At 45.6% G+C, this 23,284-nt stretch overlaps 1 protein-coding gene across 1 annotated transcript in view; it reads right to left on the bottom strand.

The window, feature by feature from the left end:
• LOC120036313 (dedicator of cytokinesis protein 3-like) overlaps positions 1–23,284 on the bottom strand; it is a 296,634-nt gene that overhangs the window by 51,738 nt on the left and 221,612 nt on the right. The window contains exons 25-31 of the mRNA XM_038982785.1: positions 17,990–18,136; positions 10,442–10,540; positions 9,972–10,066; positions 7,070–7,145; positions 5,866–5,966; positions 1,002–1,060; positions 196–344 (exon numbers count right to left, since the gene is read on the bottom strand). Of these exons, the coding sequence (XP_038838713.1) occupies positions 196–344; positions 1,002–1,060; positions 5,866–5,966; positions 7,070–7,145; positions 9,972–10,066; positions 10,442–10,540; positions 17,990–18,136 (726 nt within the window). The remainder of the gene's footprint in view (positions 1–195; positions 345–1,001; positions 1,061–5,865; positions 5,967–7,069; positions 7,146–9,971; positions 10,067–10,441; positions 10,541–17,989; positions 18,137–23,284) is intronic.

Below are 23,284 nucleotides of genomic sequence, written 5' to 3'. Positions count from 1 at the left end.
GTGTGTGTGTACCTGTTTGAAGTTCCCGTTCTTCCTCTGCTCCCGGTCCATCCTTGTATGTGTGTGTGTGTGTGTGTGTGTGTGTGTGTGTGTGTGTGTGTGTGTGTGTGTGTGTGTGTGTGTGTGTGTGTGTGTGTGTGTGTGTGTGTGTGTGTGTGTGTGTGTGTGTGTGTGTGTGTGTGTGTGTGTGTGTACCTGTTTGAAGTTCCCGTTCTTCCTCTGCTCCCAGTCCATCATGTCGTGGAAGATAGGGATCATGATGTTCCTGACCTCCCCCTGAGGCACCAGGGTCACACCCAGGAACGGACCTATCATACCTGGGATGAAATGGATCTTGTTCTCACCTGGAGAGGACAGGAAGAGGAGTCAGACGTTACACTAAATAACCCAAAACACTTCTTTTCAACCAGACGCAATGAACGGCAGAAAATCACAAGGAGAAAATACGTTTTTACAGAGAGAACAAGAAGAGCATCGCATAATTTAAATCAACATTTTAATCGATCCAAAAGTGTGGCGAAAAGCACTGGGAGAACATTAGATAGAAACTGCAACGTTAAAATACCCCTATCATCTGTAGAGGTCAATATTGTTACGTGATAACATTTGGCTGGTCAACTGAAATGTGTCTTCCGCATTTAACCCAAACACTCTGAATCAGAGAGGTGCAGGGGGGGGGGGGGGGCTGCCTTAATCGACATCCACGACTTCGGCGTTCTGCCTCAGGGGCAGAACGACAGATTTTTTACCTTGTCAGCTCGGGGATTCGATCCAGCAACCTTTTGGTTACTGGCCTCAACGCTCTAACCACTAGACTACCTTGGTACCAAATGAACATTCTGTATGTTTGGTTGGGAGAGTGAGTGAGTGTGAGAACGGGCAAATGTGTACATGGGTGAGGATCCTACGGTACAGTACAGTACAGTAGGTCCTCTAAATGCTACATTTAAAATGTCATGTTACGTAGCATTATAAAGGGTGAGATAGAGAGCAACTCTCACCGAGGTTCTGCCACATGCTGAAGAGCTCGTAGGCCATCATCACCCTCATGTCACCATACCTAGAAACAAAACAACAGGTGAAGAATCCCAGACACACACAGAGATCTCTAACTGAAGAATATTGGACATGTATTGGATATGATATATTTTTGGTATTCCCACAGTTAACAGATGAGGAAATGTACTGAAGACTGAAGAACATCATTCCTTGAAGATCACAGCATTATGAAGATCACAGCATTACAGATGTCTACAGTGTGAAGGGAATATCAGAAATGGTGCTTGCATATTTTAAACTGAAGCCTGGTACTCTATTAGCTCTCCTTTGAAAGAAACTGTGTGAGAAACAGGAAGTGAACAAGGCAACGTGAGAAACAGGAAGTGAACAAGGCAACGTGAGAAACAGGACGTGAACAAGACAACGTAAGAAACACGAAGTGAACAAGGCAACATGAGAAACAGGAAGTGAACAAGGCAACGTGAGAAACAGGAAGTGAACAAGACAACGTGAGAAACACGAAGTGAACAAGACAACGTGAGAAACAGGAAGTGAACAAGGCAACGTGAGAAACAGGAAGTGAACAAGGCAACGTGAGAAACACGAAGTGAACAAGACAACGTGAGAAACAGGAAGTGAACAAGGCAACATGAGAAACAGGAAGTGAACAAGGCAACGTGAGAAACACGAAGTGAACAAGGCAACGTGAGAAACAGGAAGTGAACAAGGCAACGTGAGAAACAGGAAGTGAACAAGACAATGTGAGAAACACGAAGTGAACAAGGCAACGTGAGAAACACGAAGTGAACAAGACAACGTGAGAAACAGGAAGTGAACAAGGCAACGTGAGAAACAGGAAGTGAACAAGACAACGTGAGAAACAGGAAGTGAACAAGGCAACGTGAGAAACAGGAAGTGAACAAGGCAACGTGAGAAACACGAAGTGAACAAGACAACGTGAGAAACAGGACATGAACAAGGCAACGTGAGAAACAGGAAGTGAACAGGGCAACGTGAGAAACACGAAGTGAACAAGGCAACGTGAGAAACAGGAAGTGAACAAGGCAACGTGAGAAACAGGAAGTGAACAAGACAACGTGAGAAACAGGAAGTGAACAAGGCAACGTGAGAAACAGGAAGTGAACAAGGCAACGTGAGAAACAGGAAGTGAACAAGGCAACGTGAGAAACAGGAAGTGAACAAGGCAACGTGAGAAACACGAAGTGAACAAGGCAACGTGAGAAACAGGAAGTGAACAAGGCAACGTGAGAAACACGAAGTGAACAAGGCAACGTGAGAAACAGGAAGTGAACAAGGCAACGTGAGAAACACGAAGTGAACAAGGCAACGTGAGAAACAGGAAGTGAACAAGGCAACGTGAGAAACAGGAAGTGAACAAGGCAACGTGAGAAACAGGAAGTGAACAAGGCAACGTGAGAAACACGAAGTGAACAAGGCAACGTGAGAAACAGGAAGTGAACAAGGCAACGTGAGAAACAGGACGTGAACAAGACAACGTGAGAAACACGAAGTGATCAAGACAACGTGAGAAACAGGAAGTGAACAAGGCAACGTGAGAAACAGGAAGTGAACAAGGCAATGTGAGAAACACGAAGTGAACAAGGCAACGTGAGAAACAGGATGTGAACAAGACAACGTGAGAAACACGAAGTGAACAAGACAACGTGAGAAACAGGAAGTGAACAAGGCAACGTGAGAAACAGGAAGCGAACAAGGCAACGTGAGAAACACAAAGTGAACAAGGCAACGTGAGAAACAGGAAGTGAACAAGACAACGTGAGAAACACGAAGTGAACAAGACAACGTGAGAAACAGGAAGTGAACAAGGCAACGTGAGAAACAGGAAGTGAACAAGGCAACGTGAGAAACACGAAGTGAACAAGACAACGTGAGAAACAGGACATGAACAAGGCAACGTGAGAAACAGGAAGTGAATAGGGCAACGTGAGAAACAGGAAGTGAACAAGGCAACGTGAGAAACAGGAAGTGAAAGAGGCAACGTGAGAAACAGGAAGTGAACAAGACAACGTGAGAAACAGGAAGTGAACAAGGCAACGTGAGAAACAGGAAGTGAACAAGGCAACGTGAGAAACAGGAAGTGAACAAGGCAACGTGAGAAACAGGAAGTGAACAAGGCAACGTGAGAAAGACGAAGTGAACAAGGCAACGTGAGAAACAGGAAGTGACCAAGACAACGTGAGAAACAGGAAGTGAACAAGGCAACGTGAGAAACAGGAAGTGAAAAAGGCAACGTGAGAAACACGAAGTGAACAAGGCAACGTGAGAAACAGGACGTGAACAAGGCAACGTGAGAAACAGGACGTGAACAAGGCAACGTGAGAAACAGGAAGTGAACAAGGCAACGTGAGAAACAGAAAGTGAACAAGGCAACGTGAGAAACAGGAAGTGAACAAGGCAACGTGAGAAACACGAAGTGAACAAGGCAACGTGAGAAACAGGAAGTGAACAAGGCAACGTGAGAAACACGAAGTGAACAAGGCAACGTGAGAAACAGGAAGTGAACAAGGCAACGTGAGAAACAGGAAGTGAACAAGGCAACGTGAGAAACAGGAAGTGAACAAGGCAACGTGAGAAACAGGAAGTGAACAAGGCAACGTGAGAAACAGGAAGTGAACAAGGCAACGTGAACAGGGCAAAGTAGACAGAAAGACAGTTCTCTCTCTCTCTGTTGGAGCTAGAAACACAAGCATTTAGTTTGGTATTCCTGTTGGAGCTAGAAACACAAGCATTTAGTTAGGTATTACTGTTGGAGCTAGAAACACAAGCATATTGCTAGGTATTACTGTTGGAGCTAGAAACACAAGCATTTAGTTAGATATTACTGTTGGAGCTAGAAACACAAGCATTTAGTTAGATATTACTGTTGGAGCTAGAAACACAAGCATTTAGCTAGGTATTACTGTTGGAGCTAGAAACACAAGCATTTAGTTAGGTATTACTGCACTGTTGGAGCTAGAAACACAAGCATTTAGCTAGGTATTACTGTTGGAGCTAGAAACACAAGCATTTAGTTTGGTATTACTGTTGGAGCTAGAAACACAAGCATTTAGTTTGGTATTACTGTTGGAGCTAGAAACACAAGCATTTAGTTTGGTATTACTGTTGGAGCTAGAAACACAAGCATTTAGTTAGGTATTACTGCACTGTTGGAGCTAGAAACACAAGCATTTAGTTAGGTATTACTGTTGGAGCTAGAAACACAAGCATTTAGCTAGGTATTACTGTTGGAGCTAGAAACACAAGCATTTAGTTTGGTATTACTGTTGGAGCTAGAAACACAAGCATTTAGTTAGGTATTACTGTTGGAGCTAGAAACACAAGCATTTAGTTAGGTATTACAGCACTGTTGGAGCTAGAAACACAAGCATTTAACTGGGTATTACTGTTGGAGCTAGAAACACAAGCATTTAGTTAGGTATTACTGCACTGTTGGAGCTAGAAGCACAAGCATTTAGTTAGGTATTACTGTTGGTTCTAGAAACACAAGCATTTAGCTGCAACTGCAATAACATCTGAAAATCTGTGTTCGTGACCAATAAACTTAGATTTTTAAGTCAGATACTGCATATAATGAAACTAGAGGGAAACAAATTTACATTTACATTTAAGTCATTTAGCAGACGCTCTTATCCAGAGCGACTTACAATGACCAGACAGTTCTTGGAAAAAAATCACTACTACTATTTAACTTTTGACAAACACTGTAAGACAAGTGGTCCCTCTAGCTAGCCGGATATTGACCCAGCAAGGATCTATACTCCACTACAAACACTGGATGTTGTTACTGTACAGATGGATGTAGTTACTGTACAGATGGAGGTCGTTACTGTACAGATGGAGGTAGTTACTGTACAGATGGAGGTAGTTACTGTACAGATGGAGGTAGTTACTGTACAGATGGAGGTAGTTACTGTACAGATGGAGGTAGTTACTGTACAGATGGACACTGGACGTAGTTACTGTACAGATGGACACTGGAGGTAGTTACTGTGCAGATGTAGGTAGTTACTGTACAGATGGAGGTAGTTACTGTACAGATGGAGGTTGTTACTGTACAGATGGATGTAGTTGCTGTACAGATGGAGGTAGTTATTGTACAAATGAACACTGGAGGTAGTTACTGTACAGATGGAGGTAGTTACTGTACAGATGGAGGTAGTTACTGTACAGATGGAGGTAGTTACTGTACAGATGGAGGTAGTTATTGTACAAATGAACACTGGAGGTAGTTACTGTACAGATGGAGGTAGTTACTGTACAGATGGAGGTAGTTACTGTACAGATGGAGGTTGTTACTGTACAGATGGATGTAGTTGCTGTACAGATGGAGGTCGTTACTGTACAGATGGATGTCGTTACTGTACAGATGGAGGTAGTTATTGTACAGATGGAGGTAGTTACTGTACAGATGGAGGTAGTTACTGTACAGATAGAGGTAGTTACTGTACAGATGGACACTGGACGTAGTTACTGTACAGATGGACACTGGAGGTAGTTACTGTGCAGATGGAGGTAGTTACTGTACAGATGGAGGTAGTTACTGTACAGATGGAGATAGTTACTGTACAGATGGAGGTAGTTACTGTACAGATGGAGGTAGTTACTGTACAGATGGAGGTCGTTACTGTACAGATGAACACTTTAGAGACAACACAGCATGCTTCAGGACAAGTGGTAAACCAAGATGAAGAGAGGCAGGCCACTCTGTGAGCAGTCTTACTCGTCCAACACGTTCACTGTACGAACAAAGAAAACGAGATGCTTGAAGAGAAATGGTAAACCATGGTGATGATGATTGAATGGGAACTCTTTGAGGGTACATACTTGTCCAACACGTTCTTCCTCTTGGCTGGGGTGGTGTTCTCCAGTTGTAGACTGGGCTGGCTGATGTAGAGAACAGCCAGACTGAAGTATGAGTTCCACACCTGGCCAGTGACACACACACACAGACCACGTACATGAGCAAAACTTAAAAAAGGACCTAAACAACGGTACTCATTGTCTAAGTCAAACAGAAGAGCATTATATTCACACACGACTAGGATGTTGAAGAGATCATGGACATCTTGTGAGAGGAGAGGGGGAGGAAAGAGGCAGGTTAGCTTTTTGGGTCATGAATCTTGTTCTGGGGGCAGACATTAACCCTAACTACACTGCTAATTCTAATGCCTAACCTTAATTAGCCCATACAAACACATTGAATAACAGATTAACTACATGGAACAACAGATAGTACATCTAAAGGAAGTTTGTTCTGAAATGTCTCTCCTATATCTGAGAGAAAAAAGAAAGATCAGGAAACATTTGTTATTATTTGTTTTTACATTTTTTAACCTTTTATTTTTTGTCACTAAAAACAGTCTCCATATATACTTCCGTTCATTTTTCAACTGGTACCAGGAGACATTCATACGAGTCTTGTGAGGCACAACTACCGACGTGTACGTGTTCCTGAGAGTCTCGCCTTTCCACAGAGGTGTCATATTAGTGTGTAGCCCAAACTGTTGGGACGCTACAGATGGTTTTGTGAGAAGACCGATTTCCGGGGTGTCTCATGCTCTGACAAACACCTCTCTAGCTCTGTCACCTTTTACTGCAGATTGAGATGCATCCAATGCTAAGAAAAACCCAAGATATCCCTATCTTAAACGGACTGATTTTTATTGGTGTTTTTGTATTATGCTAATTCGATTTCCAACAGGGGCAATAACTCAAGGGGGTTCATGAATTTTTACAACATAGACAATTTTGACTTTGCAGCTGGCAAATCTAGCGGAAATTGCTCTGTTCTGCCTCAAGGACAAGACTTGCGTGCTTGCGTGTGTGTGTGTGTTTGCTCGTGTGTGTGTGTGTGCACTCTGGCGTGGGCTGCAGCAACACCAGCTCACTAGCTCTCCGTGTGTGTGTGTGTGTGTGTGTGTGTGTGTGTGTGTGTGTGTGTGTGTGTGTGTGTGTGTGTGTGTGTGTGTGTGTGTGTGTGTGTGTGTGTGTTTGCTCGTGTGTGTGTCACTCTGTCAAAGTCACGCACCTTGAACTCAAAGTCAGCCTCGGTGAAGTTCTTGTGCAAAGCCGGGGACAGATACTGGACAGTTGTCACTATGGTGCTAGAGGGAGAAACAACAGAAATAAATACACAACTGTTCAAAAATAAACGGTTAATTATTGATACATTCTGACCCCATTTTGTGCATGTTGGGAAACATCTAAAATGACTTATAATGGGGGATTCTTCTGAATATGTTTTAGAATGCTTTATAATGTATTACAATGTGTTGCAGGTAATTGACCACATTACCTCCCGAGATAATTTTCTTCAAGTCATCGTCACCGTGTATATCCCCCCCCCCCCCATCCCCCCCCAACCCGAAACACCACGACGGCCCTCAAGGACCTTCACTGGACTTTGTGTAAAACTGTAAACCACATATCCCGAGACTGCATTTATTGGAGCTGGGGAGTTCAATAAAGGAAATCTGAGGAAAATTCCTCCAATCAGATCACACCTTCCAAATAACAGAAACGTAAACAGGAAGTACCTGTGGTAAGGGCTGTTCAACGCTGGTCTGACCAATCGGAATATATGCTTTAAGATTGTTTTGGGAAATGTTCCGGGTTGTCACTGAGAATAGTACTGACGTATACAGTTCCTCAGGAAGTGCACAGAGGAGGTTGTTCCCACTGCGACGATTACAACTTATGCAAACCAGAAACCATAGATAGATGGCAGCATACATGCCAAACTGAAAGCGAAAACCACACTTAACCATGAAAAGGTGACTGGGAACATGGACGTGTACAAACAGACCAGCTACGCAGGTGTGAAAGAGGGATGGGTGGAGGTGTGGGAAGAGGGATGGGTGGAGGTGTGGAAGAGGGATGGGTGGAGGTGTGAAAGAGGGATGGGTGGAGGTGTGGAAGAGGGATGGGTGGAGGTGTGAAAGAGGGATGGGTAGAGGTGTGAAAGAGGGATGGGTGGAGGTGTGAAAGAGGGATGGGTGGAGGTTTGAAAGAGGGATGGGTAGAGGTGTGAAAGAGGGATGGGAGGAGGTGTGAAAGAGGGATGGGTGGAGGTGTGAAAGAGGGATGGGTGGAGGTGTGAAAGAGGGATGGATGGAGGTGTGAAAGAGGGATGGGTGGAGGTGTGAAAGAGGGATGGGTAGAGGTGTGAAAGAGGGATGGATGGAGGTGTGAAAGAGGGATGGATGGAGGTGTGAAAGAGGGATGGGTGGAGGTGTGAAAGAGGGATGGGTGGAGGTGTGAAAGAGGGATGGGTGGAGGTGTGAAAGAGGGATGGGTGGAGGTGTGAAAGAGGGATGGGTGGAGGAGTGAAAGAGGGATGGGTGGAGGAGTGGAAGAGGGATGGGTGGAGGAGTGAAAGAGGGATGGGTGGAGGAGTGAAAGAGGGATGGGTGGAGGAGTGAAAGAGGGATGGGTGGAGGAGTGAAAGAGGGATGGGTGGAGGAGTGAAAGAGGGATGGGTGGAGGTGTGAAAGAGGGATGGATGGAGGTGTGAAAGAGGGATGGGTGGAGGTGTGAAAGAGGGATGGATGGAGGTGTGAAAGAGGGATGGGTGCAGGTGTGAAAGAGGGATGGGTGGAGGTGTGAAAGAGGGATGGGTGCAGGTGTGAAAGAGGGATGGGAGGAGGTTTGAAAGAGGGATGGGTGCAGGTGTGAAAGAGGGATGGGTGGAGGTTTGAAAGAGGGATGGGAGGAGGTGTGAAAGAGGGATGGATGGAGGTGTGAAAGAGGGATGGGTAGAGGTTTGAAAGAGGGATGGGAGGAGGTGTGAAAGAGGGATGGGAGGAGGTGTGAAAGAGGGATGGGAGGAGGTGTGAAAGAGGGATGGATGGAGGTGTGAAAGAGGGATGGGTAGAGGTTTGAAAGAGGGATGGGAGGAGGTGTGAAAGAGGGATGGGAGGAGGTGTGAAAGAGGGATGGGTGGAGGTGTGAAAGAGGGATGGGTGGAGGTGTGGAAAGAGGGATGGGTGGAGGTGTGGGAAGAGGGATGGATGGAGGTGTGAAAGAGGGATGGGTGGAGGTGTGAAAGAGGGATGGGTGGAGGTGTGAAAGATGGATGGGTGGAGGTGTGAAAGAGGGATGGATGGAGGTGTGAAAGAGGGATGGGTGGAGGTGTGAAAGAGGGATGGGTGGAGGTGTGAAAGAGGGATGGGTGGAGGTGTGAAAGAGGGATGGATGGAGGTGTGAAAGAGGGATGGGTGGAGGTGTGAAAGAGGGATGGGTGGAGGTGTGAAAGAGGGATGGATGGAGGTGTGAAAGAGGGATGGGTGGAGGTGTGAAAGAGGGATGGGTGGAGGTGTGAAAGAGGGATGGGTGGAGGTGTGAAAGAGGGATGGATGGAGGTGTGAAAGAGGGATGGGTGGAGGTGTGAAAGAGGGATGGGTGGAGGTGTGGAAGAGGGATGGGTGGAGGTGTGAAAGAGGGATGGGTGGAGGTGTGAAAGAGGGATGGGTGGAGGTGTGGGAAGAGGGATGGGTGGAGGTGTGAACGAGGGATGGGTGGAGGTGTGAAAGAGGGATGGGTGGAGGTGTGAAAGAGGGATGGGTGGAGGTGTGAAAGAGGGATGGGTGGAGGTGTGAAAGAGGGATGGATGGAGGTGTGAAAGAGGGATGGATGGAGGTGTGAAAGAGGGATGGGTGGAGGTGTGAAAGAGGGATGGGTGGAGGTGTGAAAGAGGGATGGGTGGAGGTGTGAAAGAGGGATGGGTGGAGGTGTGGAAAGAGGGATGGGTGGAGGTGTGGGAAGAGGGATGGGAGCCACATGGAGATGTACTTGCTGGTCAGCTCATCACGTTCCAGTCCTGTGGATGTGTGTGTGTGTGTGTGTTCAGTATGACATACTTGCTGGTCAGCAGCCTCATCACGTTCCAGTCCTGTGGATGTGTGTGTGTGTGTGTGTTCAGTATGACATACTTGCTGGTCAGCAGCCTCATCACGTTCCAGTCCCGTGGAAAAATACTGAGCTTCATCAGGTTACGAAACACACAGAATATCTTCAGAAGGAACTCCTGAGAGAGAGAGGGAAAGAGAGAGAGAGAGACAGGGAGAGACAGAGAGACATAGAGAGAGAGACAGACAGAGAGACAGAGAGAGAGAGAGAGACAGAGAGAGTCATGTGTGTCCTAAACCATGAGCAGGCCAGAACACTGGAACAAAACCAATATATCAGTTCATCCATGACTCCCTGTACATTAGAGGCTCCATCACAACGGCTTACAAATCTATCCTCTCCTCCTCTTCATCTGCACTGATTGGAGAAGACACGACAGGTGAAAACAATATGGTGGAAGCTCAGCATTAGGCTAGAATTCATGAATCACATCACATTCTTTCAGGTCAGTGGAATGAGGAAGAGGAGGACATTGAGAAAGAGACAGTCTCACCTTGACTTCCTCTTTGCTCTGGAAGTATTCCAGTAGATGTTTGAAGTGGATGTCAGACATCTGACGCAGCAGGGATAGGAGGCAGGACACATACTCTCCCTGCCAATGAGAACACAGGCACACACATGTCAGCCAATCACAGTGCAACGCGAGCCACCCAATGACCAATCAAAACACAGATGGGAAGAAGGGGGGTTAGGATAACGAGGATGGAGGGAGATGATTGGATAAGGGTATGTTTCAAAGGAGAACTGTACGATAGTTTAGTTACTTTAGTTACTTTAGTTACTTACTAGTAAGTTAGTTACTTCATTCAACTTAGTTTAGCTACTGTATTCAGCTTAGTTTAGTTACTTCATTCAACTTAGTTTAGCTACTGTATTCAGCTTAGTTTAGTTACTGTATTCAACTTAGTTAAGTTACTGTATTCAGCTTAGTTTAGTTACTTCCTTCAACTTAGTTTAGCTACTGTATTCAGCTTAGTTTAGTTACTGTATTCAACTTAGTTAAGTTACTGTATTCAGCTTAGTTTAGTTACTTCATTCAACTTAGTTAAGTTACTGTATTCAGCTTAGTTTAGTTACTTCATTCAACTTAGTTAAGTTACTGTATTCAGCTTAGTTTAGTTACTGTATTCAGCTTAGTTACTGTATTCAGCTTAGTTACTGTATTCAGCTTAGTTTAGTTACTGTATTCAGCTTAGTTTAGTTACTGCATTCAGCTTAGTTACTGTAATCAGCTAGGTTTAGTTACTTCATTCAACTTAGTTTAGTTACTGTATTCAGCTTAGTTACTGTAATCAGCTAGGTTTAGTTATTACATTCAGCTTAGTTTAGTTCCTACATTCAGCTTAGTTTAGTTACTACATTCAGCTTAGTTTAGTTACTGTATTCAGCTTAGTTACTGTAATCAGCTAGGTTTAGTTACTTCATTCAACTTAGTTTAGTTACTGTATTCAGTTTAGTTACTGTAATCAGCTAGGTTTAGTTACTTCATTCAACTTAGTTTAGTTACTGTATTCAGCTTAGTTACTGTAATCAGCTAGGTTTAGTTACTACATTCAAGCTTAGTTTAGTTCCTACATTCAGCTTGGTTACTGTATTCAGCTAGATTTAGTTGCTTCATTCAACTTAGTTTAGTTACTGTATTCAGCTTAGATTAGTTGCTACATTCATTTTAGTTACTGCATTCATTTTAGTTTAGTTACTGTATTAAACTTAGTTTAGTTACTGTATTCAGGTTAGTTTAGTTACTACATTCAGCTTAGTTTAGTTCCTACATTCAGCTTAGTTACTGTATTCAGCTAGGTTTAGTTACTACATTCAGCTTAGTTTAGTTCCTACATTCAGCTTAGTTACTGTATTTAGCTAGGTTTAATTACTTCATTCAACTTAGTTTAGTTACTTCATTCAACTTAGTTTAGTTACTGTATTCAATTTAGTTACTGTATTCAGCTAAGTTACTGTATTCAGCTAAGTTACTGTATTCAGCTAAGTTACTCTATTCAGCTAAGTTACTGTATTCAGCTAAGTTACTCTATTCAGCTAAGTTACTGTATTCAGCTAAGTTACTCTATTCAGCTAAGTTACTGTATTCAGCTAAGTTACTCTATTCAGCTAAGTTACTGTATTCAGCTAAGTTACTCTATTCAGCTAAGTTACTGTATTCAGCTAAGTTACTCTATTCAGCTAAGTTACTATATTCAGCTAAGTTACTGTATTCAGCTAAGTTACTCTATTCAGCTAAGTTACTGGATTCAGCTAAGTTACTGTATTCAGCTAAGTTACTCTATTCAGCTAAGTTACTGTATTCAGCTAAGTTACTGTATTCAGCTAAGTTACTCTATTCAGCTAAGTTACTGTATTCAGCTTAGTTACTGAGTTCCTAACAGTGACAAATTCTAAATTGATCAATAATATTCAACAAATAAATGTACGTAAAAAAGAAGCTTTAGGCCTCATACTTTTTTACTGAGAGTCTTTTATTTGACTGCATTCCTCTGAAAACACTCCTAATAGACAAGCTACAAACTGGTAAAGGGTTATGAAGCACAGGGACAAAATTAACAAGGGAACGAATAGGGACAGTGGGGGAGCTGAGGGGGAAACAAGTAGAGACAGGAGTGGTGAGGGGGAAACATGCAGAGACAGGAGAGGTGAGGGGGAAACAAGTAGAGACAGGAGAGGTGAGGGGGAAACATGTAGAGACAGGAGAGGTGAGGGGGAAACATGTAGAGACAGGAGAGGTGAGGGGGAAACATGTAGAGACAGGAGAGGTGAGGGGGAAACATGTAGAGACAGGAGAGGTGAGGGGGAAACAAGTAGAGACAGGAGAGGTGAGGGGGAAACATGTAGAGACAGGAGAGGTGAGGGGGAAACAAGTAGAGACAGGAGTGGTGAGGGGGAAACATGCAGAGACAGGAGAGGTGAGGGGGAAACAAGTAGAGACAGGAGAGGTGAGGGGGAAACATGTAGAGACAGGAGAGGTGAGGGGGAAACATGTAGAGACAGGAGAGGTGAGGGGGAAACATGTAGAGACAGGAGAGGTGAGGGGGAAACATGTAGAGACAGGAGAGGTGAGGGGGAAACAAGTAGAGACAGGAGTGGTGAGGGGGAAACATGTAGAGACAGGAGAGGTGAGGGGGAAACAAGTAGAGACAGGAGTGGTGAGGGGGAAACATGTAGAGACAGGAGAGGTGAGGGGGAAACATGTAGAGACAGGAGAGGTGAGGGGGAAACATGTAGAGACAGGAGAGATGAGGGGGAAACATGTAGAGACAGGAGAGGTGAGGGGGAAACATGTAGAGACAGGAGAGGTGAGGGGGAAACATGTAGAGACAGGAGAGGTGAGGGGGAAACATGTAGAGACAGGAGAGATGAGGGGGAAACAAGTAGAGACAGGAGAGGTGAGGGGGAAACAAGTAGAGACAGGAGTGGTGAGGGGGAAACATGTAGAGACAGGAGAGGTGAGGGGGAAACATGTAGAGACAGGAGAGGTGAGGGGGAAACATGTAGAGACAGGAGAGGTGAGGGGGAAACATGTAGAGACAGGAGAGGTGAGGGGGAAACATGTAGAGACAGGAGAGGTGAGGGGGAAACAAGTAGAGACAGGAGTGGTGAGGGGGAAACATGTAGAGACAGGAGAGGTGAGGGGGAAACATGCAGAGACAGGAGAGGTGAGGGGGAAACAAGTAGAGACAGGAGTGGTGAGGGGGAAACATGTAGAGACAGGAGAGGTGAGGGGGAAACATGTAGAGACAGGAGAGGTGAGGGGGAAACATGTAGAGACAGGAGAGGTGAGGGGGAAACATGCAGACAGGAGAGGGGAGGGGGAAACATGCAGAGACAGGAGAGGTGAGGGGGAAACATGTAGAGACAGGAGAGGTGAGGGGGAAACATGCAGAGACAGGAGAGGTGAGGGGGAAACATGTAGAGACAGGAGAGGTGAGGGGGAAACATGTAGAGACAGGAGAGGTGAGGGGGAAACATGTAGAGACAGGAGAGGTGAGGGGGAAACATGCAGAGACAGGAGTGGTGAGGGGGAAACATGCAGAGACAGGAGAGCTGAGGGGGGAAACATGTAGAGACAGGAGTGGTGAGGGGGAAACATGTAGAGACAGGAGAGGTGAGGGGGAAACATGCAGAGACAGGAGAGGTGAGGGGGAAACAAGTAGAGACAGGAGTGGTGAGGGGGAAACATGTAGAGACAGGAGAGGTGAGGGGGAAACATGTAGAGACAGGAGAGGTGAGGGGGAAACATGTAGAGACAGGAGAGGTGAGGGGGAAACATGCAGAGACAGGAGTGGTGAGGGGGGAAACATGCAGAGACAGGAGAGGTGAGGGGGAAACATGTAGAGACAGGAGAGGTGAGGGGGAAACATGCAGAGACAGGAGTGGGGGAAATAAGGGGGAAACATGCAGAGACAGGAGTGGTGAGGGGGAAACATGTAGAGACAGGAGAGGTGAGGGGGAAACATGTAGAGACCGGAGAGGTGAGGGGGAAAACATGTAGAGACAGGAGAGGTGAGGGGGAAACATGTAGAGACAGGAGAGTGTGAGGGGAACGAGGTAGAGACTAGGAGTGGTGAGGGGGAAACATGTAGAGGACAGGAGATGTGAGGGGGGAAACATGTAGAGACAGGAGAGGGAGGGGGAAACACGTAGAGACAGGAGAGGTGAGGGGGAAACAAGTAGAGACAGGAGAGGTGAGGGGGAAACATTGTAGAGACAGGAGAGGTGAGGGGGAAACATGTAGAGACAGGAGAGGTGAGGGGGAAACATGTAGAGACAGGATATGGTGAGGGGGAAAACATGTAGAGACAGGAGTGGTGAGGGGGAAACATGCAGAGACAGGAGTGGTGAGGGGAAACATGCGGAGACAGGAGAGGTGAGGGGGAAACATGCAGAGACAGGAGTGGTGAGGGGGAAACATGCGGAAAAAGACTCTATTCAGCTAAGTTACTGTATTCAGCTAAGTTACTCTATTCAGCTAAGTTACTATATTCAGCTAAGTTACTGTATTCAGCTAAGTTACTCTATTCAGCTAAGTTACTGGATTCAGCTAAGTTACTGTATTCAGCTAAGTTACTCTATTCAGCTAAGTTACTGTATTCAGCTAAGTTACTGTATTCAGCTAAGTTACTCTATTCAGCTAAGTTACTGTATTCAGCTTAGTTACTGAGTTCCTAACAGTGACAAATTCTAAATTGATCAATAATATTCAACAAATAAATGTACGTAAAAAAGAAGCTTTAGGCCTCATACTTTTTTACTGAGAGTCTTTTATTTGACTGCATTCCTCTGAAAACACTCCTAATAGACAAGCTACAAACTGGTAAAGGGTTATGAAGCACAGGGACAAAATTAACAAGGGAACGAATAGGGACAGTGGGGGAGCTGAGGGGGAAACAAGTAGAGACAGGAGTGGTGAGGGGGAAACATGCAGAGACAGGAGAGGTGAGGGGGAAACAAGTAGAGACAGGAGAGGTGAGGGGGAAACATGTAGAGACAGGAGAGGTGAGGGGGAAACATGTAGAGACAGGAGAGGTGAGGGGGAAACATGTAGAGACAGGAGAGGTGAGGGGGAAACATGTAGAGACAGGAGAGGTGAGGGGGAAACAAGTAGAGACAGGAGAGGTGAGGGGGAAACATGTAGAGACAGGAGAGGTGAGGGGGAAACAAGTAGAGACAGGAGTGGTGAGGGGGAAACATGCAGAGACAGGAGAGGTGAGGGGGAAACAAGTAGAGACAGGAGAGGTGAGGGGGAAACATGTAGAGACAGGAGAGGTGAGGGGGAAACATGTAGAGACAGGAGAGGTGAGGGGGAAACATGTAGAGACAGGAGAGGTGAGGGGGAAACATGTAGAGACAGGAGAGGTGAGGGGGAAACAAGTAGAGACAGGAGTGGTGAGGGGGAAACATGTAGAGACAGGAGAGGTGAGGGGGAAACAAGTAGAGACAGGAGTGGTGAGGGGGAAACATGTAGAGACAGGAGAGGTGAGGGGGAAACATGTAGAGACAGGAGAGGTGAGGGGGAAACATGTAGAGACAGGAGAGATGAGGGGGAAACATGTAGAGACAGGAGAGGTGAGGGGGAAACATGTAGAGACAGGAGAGGTGAGGGGGAAACATGTAGAGACAGGAGAGGGGAGGGGGAAACATGTAGAGACAGGAGAGATGAGGGGGAAACAAGTAGAGACAGGAGAGGTGAGGGGGAAACAAGTAGAGACAGGAGTGGTGAGGGGGAAACATGTAGAGACAGGAGAGGTGAGGGGGAAACATGTAGAGACAGGAGAGGTGAGGGGGAAACATGTAGAGACAGGAGAGGTGAGGGGGAAACATGTAGAGACAGGAGAGGTGAGGGGGAAACATGTAGAGACAGGAGAGGTGAGGGGGAAACAAGTAGAGACAGGAGTGGTGAGGGGGAAACATGTAGAGACAGGAGAGGTGAGGGGGAAACATGCAGAGACAGGAGAGGTGAGGGGGAAACAAGTAGAGACAGGAGTGGTGAGGGGGAAACATGTAGAGACAGGAGAGGTGAGGGGGAAACATGTAGAGACAGGAGAGGTGAGGGGGAAACATGTAGAGACAGGAGAGGTGAGGGGGAAACATGCAGACAGGAGAGGTGAGGGGGAAACATGCAGAGACAGGAGAGGTGAGGGGGAAACATGTAGAGACAGGAGAGGTGAGGGGGAAACATGCAGAGACAGGAGAGGTGAGGGGGAAACATGTAGAGACAGGAGAGGTGAGGGGGAAACATGTAGAGACAGGAGAGGTGAGGGGGAAACATGTAGAGACAGGAGAGGTGAGGGGGAAACATGCAGAGACAGGAGTGGTGAGGGGGAAACATGCAGAGACAGGAGAGCTGAGGGGGAAACATGTAGAGACAGGAGTGGTGAGGGGGAAACATGTAGAGACAGGAGAGGTGAGGGGGAAACATGCAGAGACAGGAGAGGTGAGGGGGAAACAAGTAGAGACAGGAGTGGTGAGGGGGAAACATGTAGAGACAGGAGAGGTGAGGGGGAAACATGTAGAGACAGGAGAGGTGAGGGGGAAACATGTAGAGACAGGAGAGGTGAGGGGGAAACATGCAGAGACAGGAGTGGTGAGGGGGAAACATGCAGAGACAGGAGAGGTGAGGGGGAAACATGTAGAGACAGGAGAGGTGAGGGGGAAACATGCAGAGACAGGAGTGGGGGAAATAAGGGGGAAACATGCAGAGACAGGAGTGGTGAGGGGGAAACATGTAGAGACAGGAGAGGTGAGGGGGAAACATGTAGAGACAGGAGAGGTGAGGGGGAAACATGTAGAGACAGGAGAGGTGAGGGGGAAACATGTAGAGACAGGAGAGGTGAGGGGGAAACATGTAGAGACAGGAGTGGTGAGGGGGAAACATGTAGAGACAGGAGAGGTGAGGGGGAAACATGTAGAGACAGGAGAGGTGAGGGGGAAACAAGTAGAGACAGGAGAGGTGAGGGGGAAACAAGTAGAGACAGGAGAGGTGAGGGGGAAACATGTAGAGACAGGAGAGGTGAGGGGGAAACATGTAGAGACAGGAGAGGTGAGGGGGAAACATGTAGAGACAGGATAGGTGAGGGGGAAACATGTAGAGACAGGAGTGGTGAGGGGGAAACATGCAGAGACAGGAGTGGTGAGGGGGAAACATGCGGAGACAGGAGAGGTGAGGGGGAAACATGCAGAGACAGGAGTGGTGAGGGGGAAACATGCGGAGACAGGAGAGGTGAGGGGGAAACATGTAGAGACGGGAGAGGTGAGGGGGAAACATGCAGAGACAGGAGTGGTGAGGGGGAAACATGCAGAGACAGGAGTGGTGAGGGGGAAACATGCGGAGACAGGAGAGGTGACGGGGAAACATGTAGAGACAGGAGTGGGGGAAATAAGGGGGAAACATGTAGAGACAGGAGAGGGGGATGTGAGGGGGATAATAGAGATGATTAGGACCAGGTTGATGAAAGAGAGAGAGATGAAGTCTGGAGAGTAGAGGAGGATGAAGTAGATGGATAGTAGAAGCAGATTGTTAGTTACTAACAGTGATCTCAGCCGTGCACTGTGGGCAGCGATGGCCTCTTACCGCCTCCTGGGACTGAGACTTGGTCATGATGGCTAGCAGGGTCTGGAGAAGCACATCCAGAAGAGATTCCACCATCATCTCTACCTCCTCCTGCACTGGGGTGTCCTAGAGGGAGATAGGAATACATGGGAAATCAATGTGTACCCTCTCCTGGGTGAAGAAGACCACAGGAATCCTACTGTACATGAAGACCTCCTGGAGGACCACAGGAATCCTACTGTACATGAAGACCTCCTGGAGGACCACAGGAATCCTACTGTACATGAAGAAAACCTCCAGGAAGACCACAGGAATCCTACTGTACATGAAGACCTCCTGGAGGACCACAGGAATCCTACTGTACATGAAGACCTCCTGGAAAACCACAGGAATCCTACTGTACATGAAGAAAACCTCCAGGAAGACCACAGGAATCCTACTGTACATGAAGACCTCCTGGAAAACCACAGGAATCCTACTGTACATGAAGAAAACCTCCAGGAAGACCACAGGAATCCTACTGTACATGAAGACCTCCTGGAGGACCACAGGAATCCTACTGTACATGAAGACCTCCTGGAAAACCACATGAATCCTACTGTACATGAAGAAAACCTCCAGGAAGACCACAGGAATCCTACTGTACATGAAGACCTCCTGGAAAACCACAGGAATCCTACTGTACATGAAGTAAACCTCCAGGAAGACCACAGGAATCCTACTGTACATGAAGACCTCCTGGAGGACCACAGGAATCCTACTGTACATGAAGTAAACCTCCAGGAAGACCACAGGAATCCTACTGTACATGAAGAAAACCTCAAGGAAGACCACAGGAATCCTACTGTACATGAAGACCTCCTGGAAAACCACATGAATCCTACTTTACATGAAGAAAACCCCCAGGAAGACCACAGGAATCCTACTGTACATGAAGACCTCCTGGAGGACCACAGGAATCCTACCGTACATGAAGTAAACCTCCAGGAAGACCACAGGAATCCTACTGTACATGAAGAAAACCTCCAGGAAGACCACAGGAATCCTACTGTACATGAAGACCTCCTGGAAGACCACAGGAATCCTACTGTACATGAGTACCTCCTGGAGGACCACAGGAATCCTACTGTACATGAAGAAAACCTCCAGGAACACCACAGGAATCCTACTGTACATGAAGACCTCCTGGAGGACCACAGGAATCCTACTGTACATGAAGACCTCCTGGAAAACCACAGGAATCCTACTGTACATGAAGAAAACCTCCAGGAAGACCACAGGAATCCTACTGTACATGAAGACCTCCTGGAGGACCACAGGAATCCTACCGTACATGAAGTAAACCTCCAGGAAGACCACAGGAATCCTACTGTACATGAAGAAAACCTCCAGGAAGACCACAGGAATCCTACTGTACATGAAGACCTCCTGGAGGACCACAGGAATCCTACCGTACATGAAGTAAACCTCCAGGAAGACCACAGGAATCCTACTGTACATGAAGAAAACCTCCAGGAAGACCACAGGAATCCTACTGTACATGAAGAAAACCTCCAGGAAGACCACAGGAATCCTACTGTACATGAAGACCTCCTGGAGGACCACAGGAATCCTACTGTACATGAAAAAAACTTCCAGGAAGACCACAGGAATCCTACTGTACATGAAGACCTCCTGGAAGACCACAGGAATCCTACTGTACATGAAGAAAACCTCCAGGAACACCACAGGAATCCTACTGTACATGAAGACCTCCTGGAGGACCACAGGAATCCTACTGTACATGAAGAAAACCTCCAGGAAGACCACAGGAATCCTACTGTACATGAAGACCTCCTGGAGGACCACAGGAATCCTACTGTACATGAAGAAAACCTCCAGGAACACCACAGGAATCCTACTGTACATGAAGACCTCCTGGAAAACCACAGGAATCCTACTGTACATGAAGAAAACCTCCAGGAAGACCACAGGAATCCTACTGTACATGAAGACCTCCTGGAGGACCACAGGAATCCTACCGTACATGAAGTAAACCTCCAGGAAGACCACAGGAATCCTACTGTACATGAAGAAAACCTCCAGGAAGACCACAGGAATCCTACTGTACATGAAGACCTCCTGGAGGACCACAGGAATCCTACCGTACATGAAGTAAACCTCCAGGAAGACCACAGGAATCCTACTGTACATGAAGAAAACCTCCAGGAAGACCACAGGAATCCTACTGTACATGAAGAAAACCTCCAGGAAGACCACAGGAATCCTACTGTACATGAAGACCTCCTGGAGGACCACAGGAATCCTACTGTACATGAAAAAAACTTCCAGGAAGACCACAGGAATCCTACTGTACATGAAGACCTCCTGGAAGACCACAGGAATCCTACTGTACATGAAGAAAACCTCCAGGAACACCACAGGAATCCTACTGTACATGAAGACCTCCTGGAGGACCACAGGAATCCTACTGTACATGAAGAAAACCTCCAGGAAGACCACAGGAATCCTACTGTACATGAAGACCTCCTGGAGGACCACAGGAATCCTACTGTACATGAAGAAAACCTCCAGGAACACCACAGGAATCCTACTGTACATGAAGACCTCCTGGAGGACCACAGGAATCCTACTGTACATGAAGACCTCCTGGAAAACCACAGGAATCCTACTGTACATGAAGAAAACCTCCAGGAAGACCACAGGAATCCTACTGTACATGAAGACCTCCTGGAGGACCACAGGAATCCTACCGTACATGAAGTAAACCTCCAGGAAGACCACAGGAATCCTACTGTACATGAAGAAAACCTCCAGGAAGACCACAGGAATCCTACTGTACATGAAGAAAACCTCCAGGAAGACCACAGGAATCCTACTGTACATGAAGACCTCCTGGAGGACCACAGGAATCCTACTGTACATGAAGAAAACTTCCAGGAAGACCACAGGAATCCTACTGTACATGAAGACCTCCTGGAAGACCACAGGAATCCTACTGTACATGAAGACCTCCTGGAAGACCACAGGAATCCTACTGTACATGAAGACCTCCTGGAGAACCACAGGAATCCTACTGTACATGAAGACCTCCTGGAGGACCACAGGAATCCTACTGTACATGAAGAAAACCTCCAGGAAGACCACAGGAATCCTACTGTACATGAAGACCTCCTGGAGGACCACAGGAATCCTACTGTACATGAAGAAAACCTCCAGGAACACCACAGGAATCCTACTGTACATGAAGAAAACCTCCAGGAAGACCACAGGAATCCTACTGTACATGAAGACCTCCTGGAGGACCACAGGAATCCTACTGTACATGAAGAAAACCTCCAGGAAGACCACAGGAATCCTACTGTACATGAAGAAAACCTCCTGGAGGACCACAGGAATCCTACTGTACATGAACAACATCTGGACTTTAACTCTTAAATGTCTCTTTCATTGTCCAAGTATATTATACAGTTGAAGTCAGAAGTTTACATACACTTACGTAGGTAGGAGTCATTAAAACTCGTTTTTCAACCACTTCACAAATTTAAGTTTTTCACATTTCCTGACATTTAATCCAAATAAAAATTCCCTGTTTTAGGTCAGTTAGGATCACCATTTTATTTCAAGAATGTTAAATGTCAGAATAATAGTAGAGATAATTATTTATTTCAGCTTTAATTTCTTTCATCACATTCCCAGTGTGTCAGAAGTTTACATATACTCAATTAGTATTTGGTAGCATTGCCTTTCAATTGTTTAACTTGGGTCAAATGTTTCGGGTAGCCTTCCACAAGTTTCCCATAATAAATTGGGTGAATTTTGGCCCATTCCTCCTGACAGAGCTTGTGTAACTGAGTCAGGTTTGTAGGCCTCCTTGCTAGCACACGCTTTTTCAGTTCTGCCCACACATTTTCTATAGGATTGAGTTCAGGGCTTTGTGATGGCCACTCCAATACCTTTTTTTTTTTTTTTTTTTTTTTTTTTATAGACATACATACTTTTTTAAAGAATATACCTTTATTATTATTCCCCGCAACCCTACCACCGCTCCCCCAATTGGAGTAAACTAATAAACACTTCTGCTTTTACCTTCAATTTATACATCTTATACCTATTTTACAGACACAGACTACTTTATAATAGTTCTCTCTTGTTTGTTCTTAGTCCTTCCTCTATTTCTGTTGTCCATCCAATTTTATTTCCACTTGTAACTGTGCTATTTCACAAAAGCTCCGCACCTATACACATTTCACAGATCCCGTATGCCCTACATTGTTTATCTTGTTATTAGTCCCACCCTTCAGTTCCACTCAACCCTTCCCATCTATCTTCCAACATCATCCATTTCGGATTTTTATTTGCCATATATTTTTCAACTGTGCTGTGATGCTTCACAAAAGATTTGAACCTTCCTATTCTCATAGCTTCTACAGATTGTAAATTAAAAATAAACATTTTTGCTAAAATAATTATTATATTATTGATTGATTGACTATGGCTTTTCAAATCCCCCAGTATTGCTATCTGTAGCGTTAGTTCTAGGCAAATGTTGCAATTCTTCAGCCATTCCTGGACCTGTGACCAAAAACGAGCTACATATGGACAATACCAAAATAAATGGTCTAATGACTCTGCCTCCTCACAGCAGAATCTACAGAGCTGGGAAGATTGTATACCCCATATATATAACATTCTATTAGTTGCAAGAATTTTGTACAATAATTTAAATTGAAAAATTCGAAGTTTTGAATCCGGTGTTGTTTTGCGTATCAATTCATAAACCATGTGCCATGGAATGGGTACATCGAACATCTCTTCCCAACTATTTTGCAATTTATATGGCACAGCTGTCAGTTTTTTGGTCCTTAAATGAAATTGGTATATGTTTTTATTTATCACACTTTTCTTTAACCATTTATGTTCTTTAATACAGGGCCGACATACAAGTTCCTTACTTTTTTCCCCTTCTACTTGCCTCTTCCATTTTTGTGGTAATGCTGCAATTAATTGGTTGTAATTTTGGGTAGAGCAGACATTTCCATATGTCTGTGTTAGCTGCATGTGTGACATAACTCCACCAGTCCTATTTATGATATCATTCACAAAAATTATACCTTTTTTAAACATTTCTTCGATAAATACAGTTTTTTTATCAATTACTATATTTGAATTTAACCACAATATTTGTTGTACTATTTGTTCCGTCCTTTCAGGTGGATTAAACTGAAATTGCAACCAACTTTCTAAGGCTTGTTTAAAAAATAAAGATATTTT

The sequence above is a fragment of the Salvelinus namaycush genome, unplaced genomic scaffold, assembly GCF_016432855.1.
Source record: "Salvelinus namaycush isolate Seneca unplaced genomic scaffold, SaNama_1.0 Scaffold13, whole genome shotgun sequence".
Classification (NCBI taxonomy): Eukaryota; Metazoa; Chordata; class Actinopteri; order Salmoniformes; family Salmonidae; genus Salvelinus; species Salvelinus namaycush.
The sequence above is the reverse complement of the archived record's forward strand: the minus strand, read 5'-3'. Positions and strand labels throughout refer to the sequence as shown.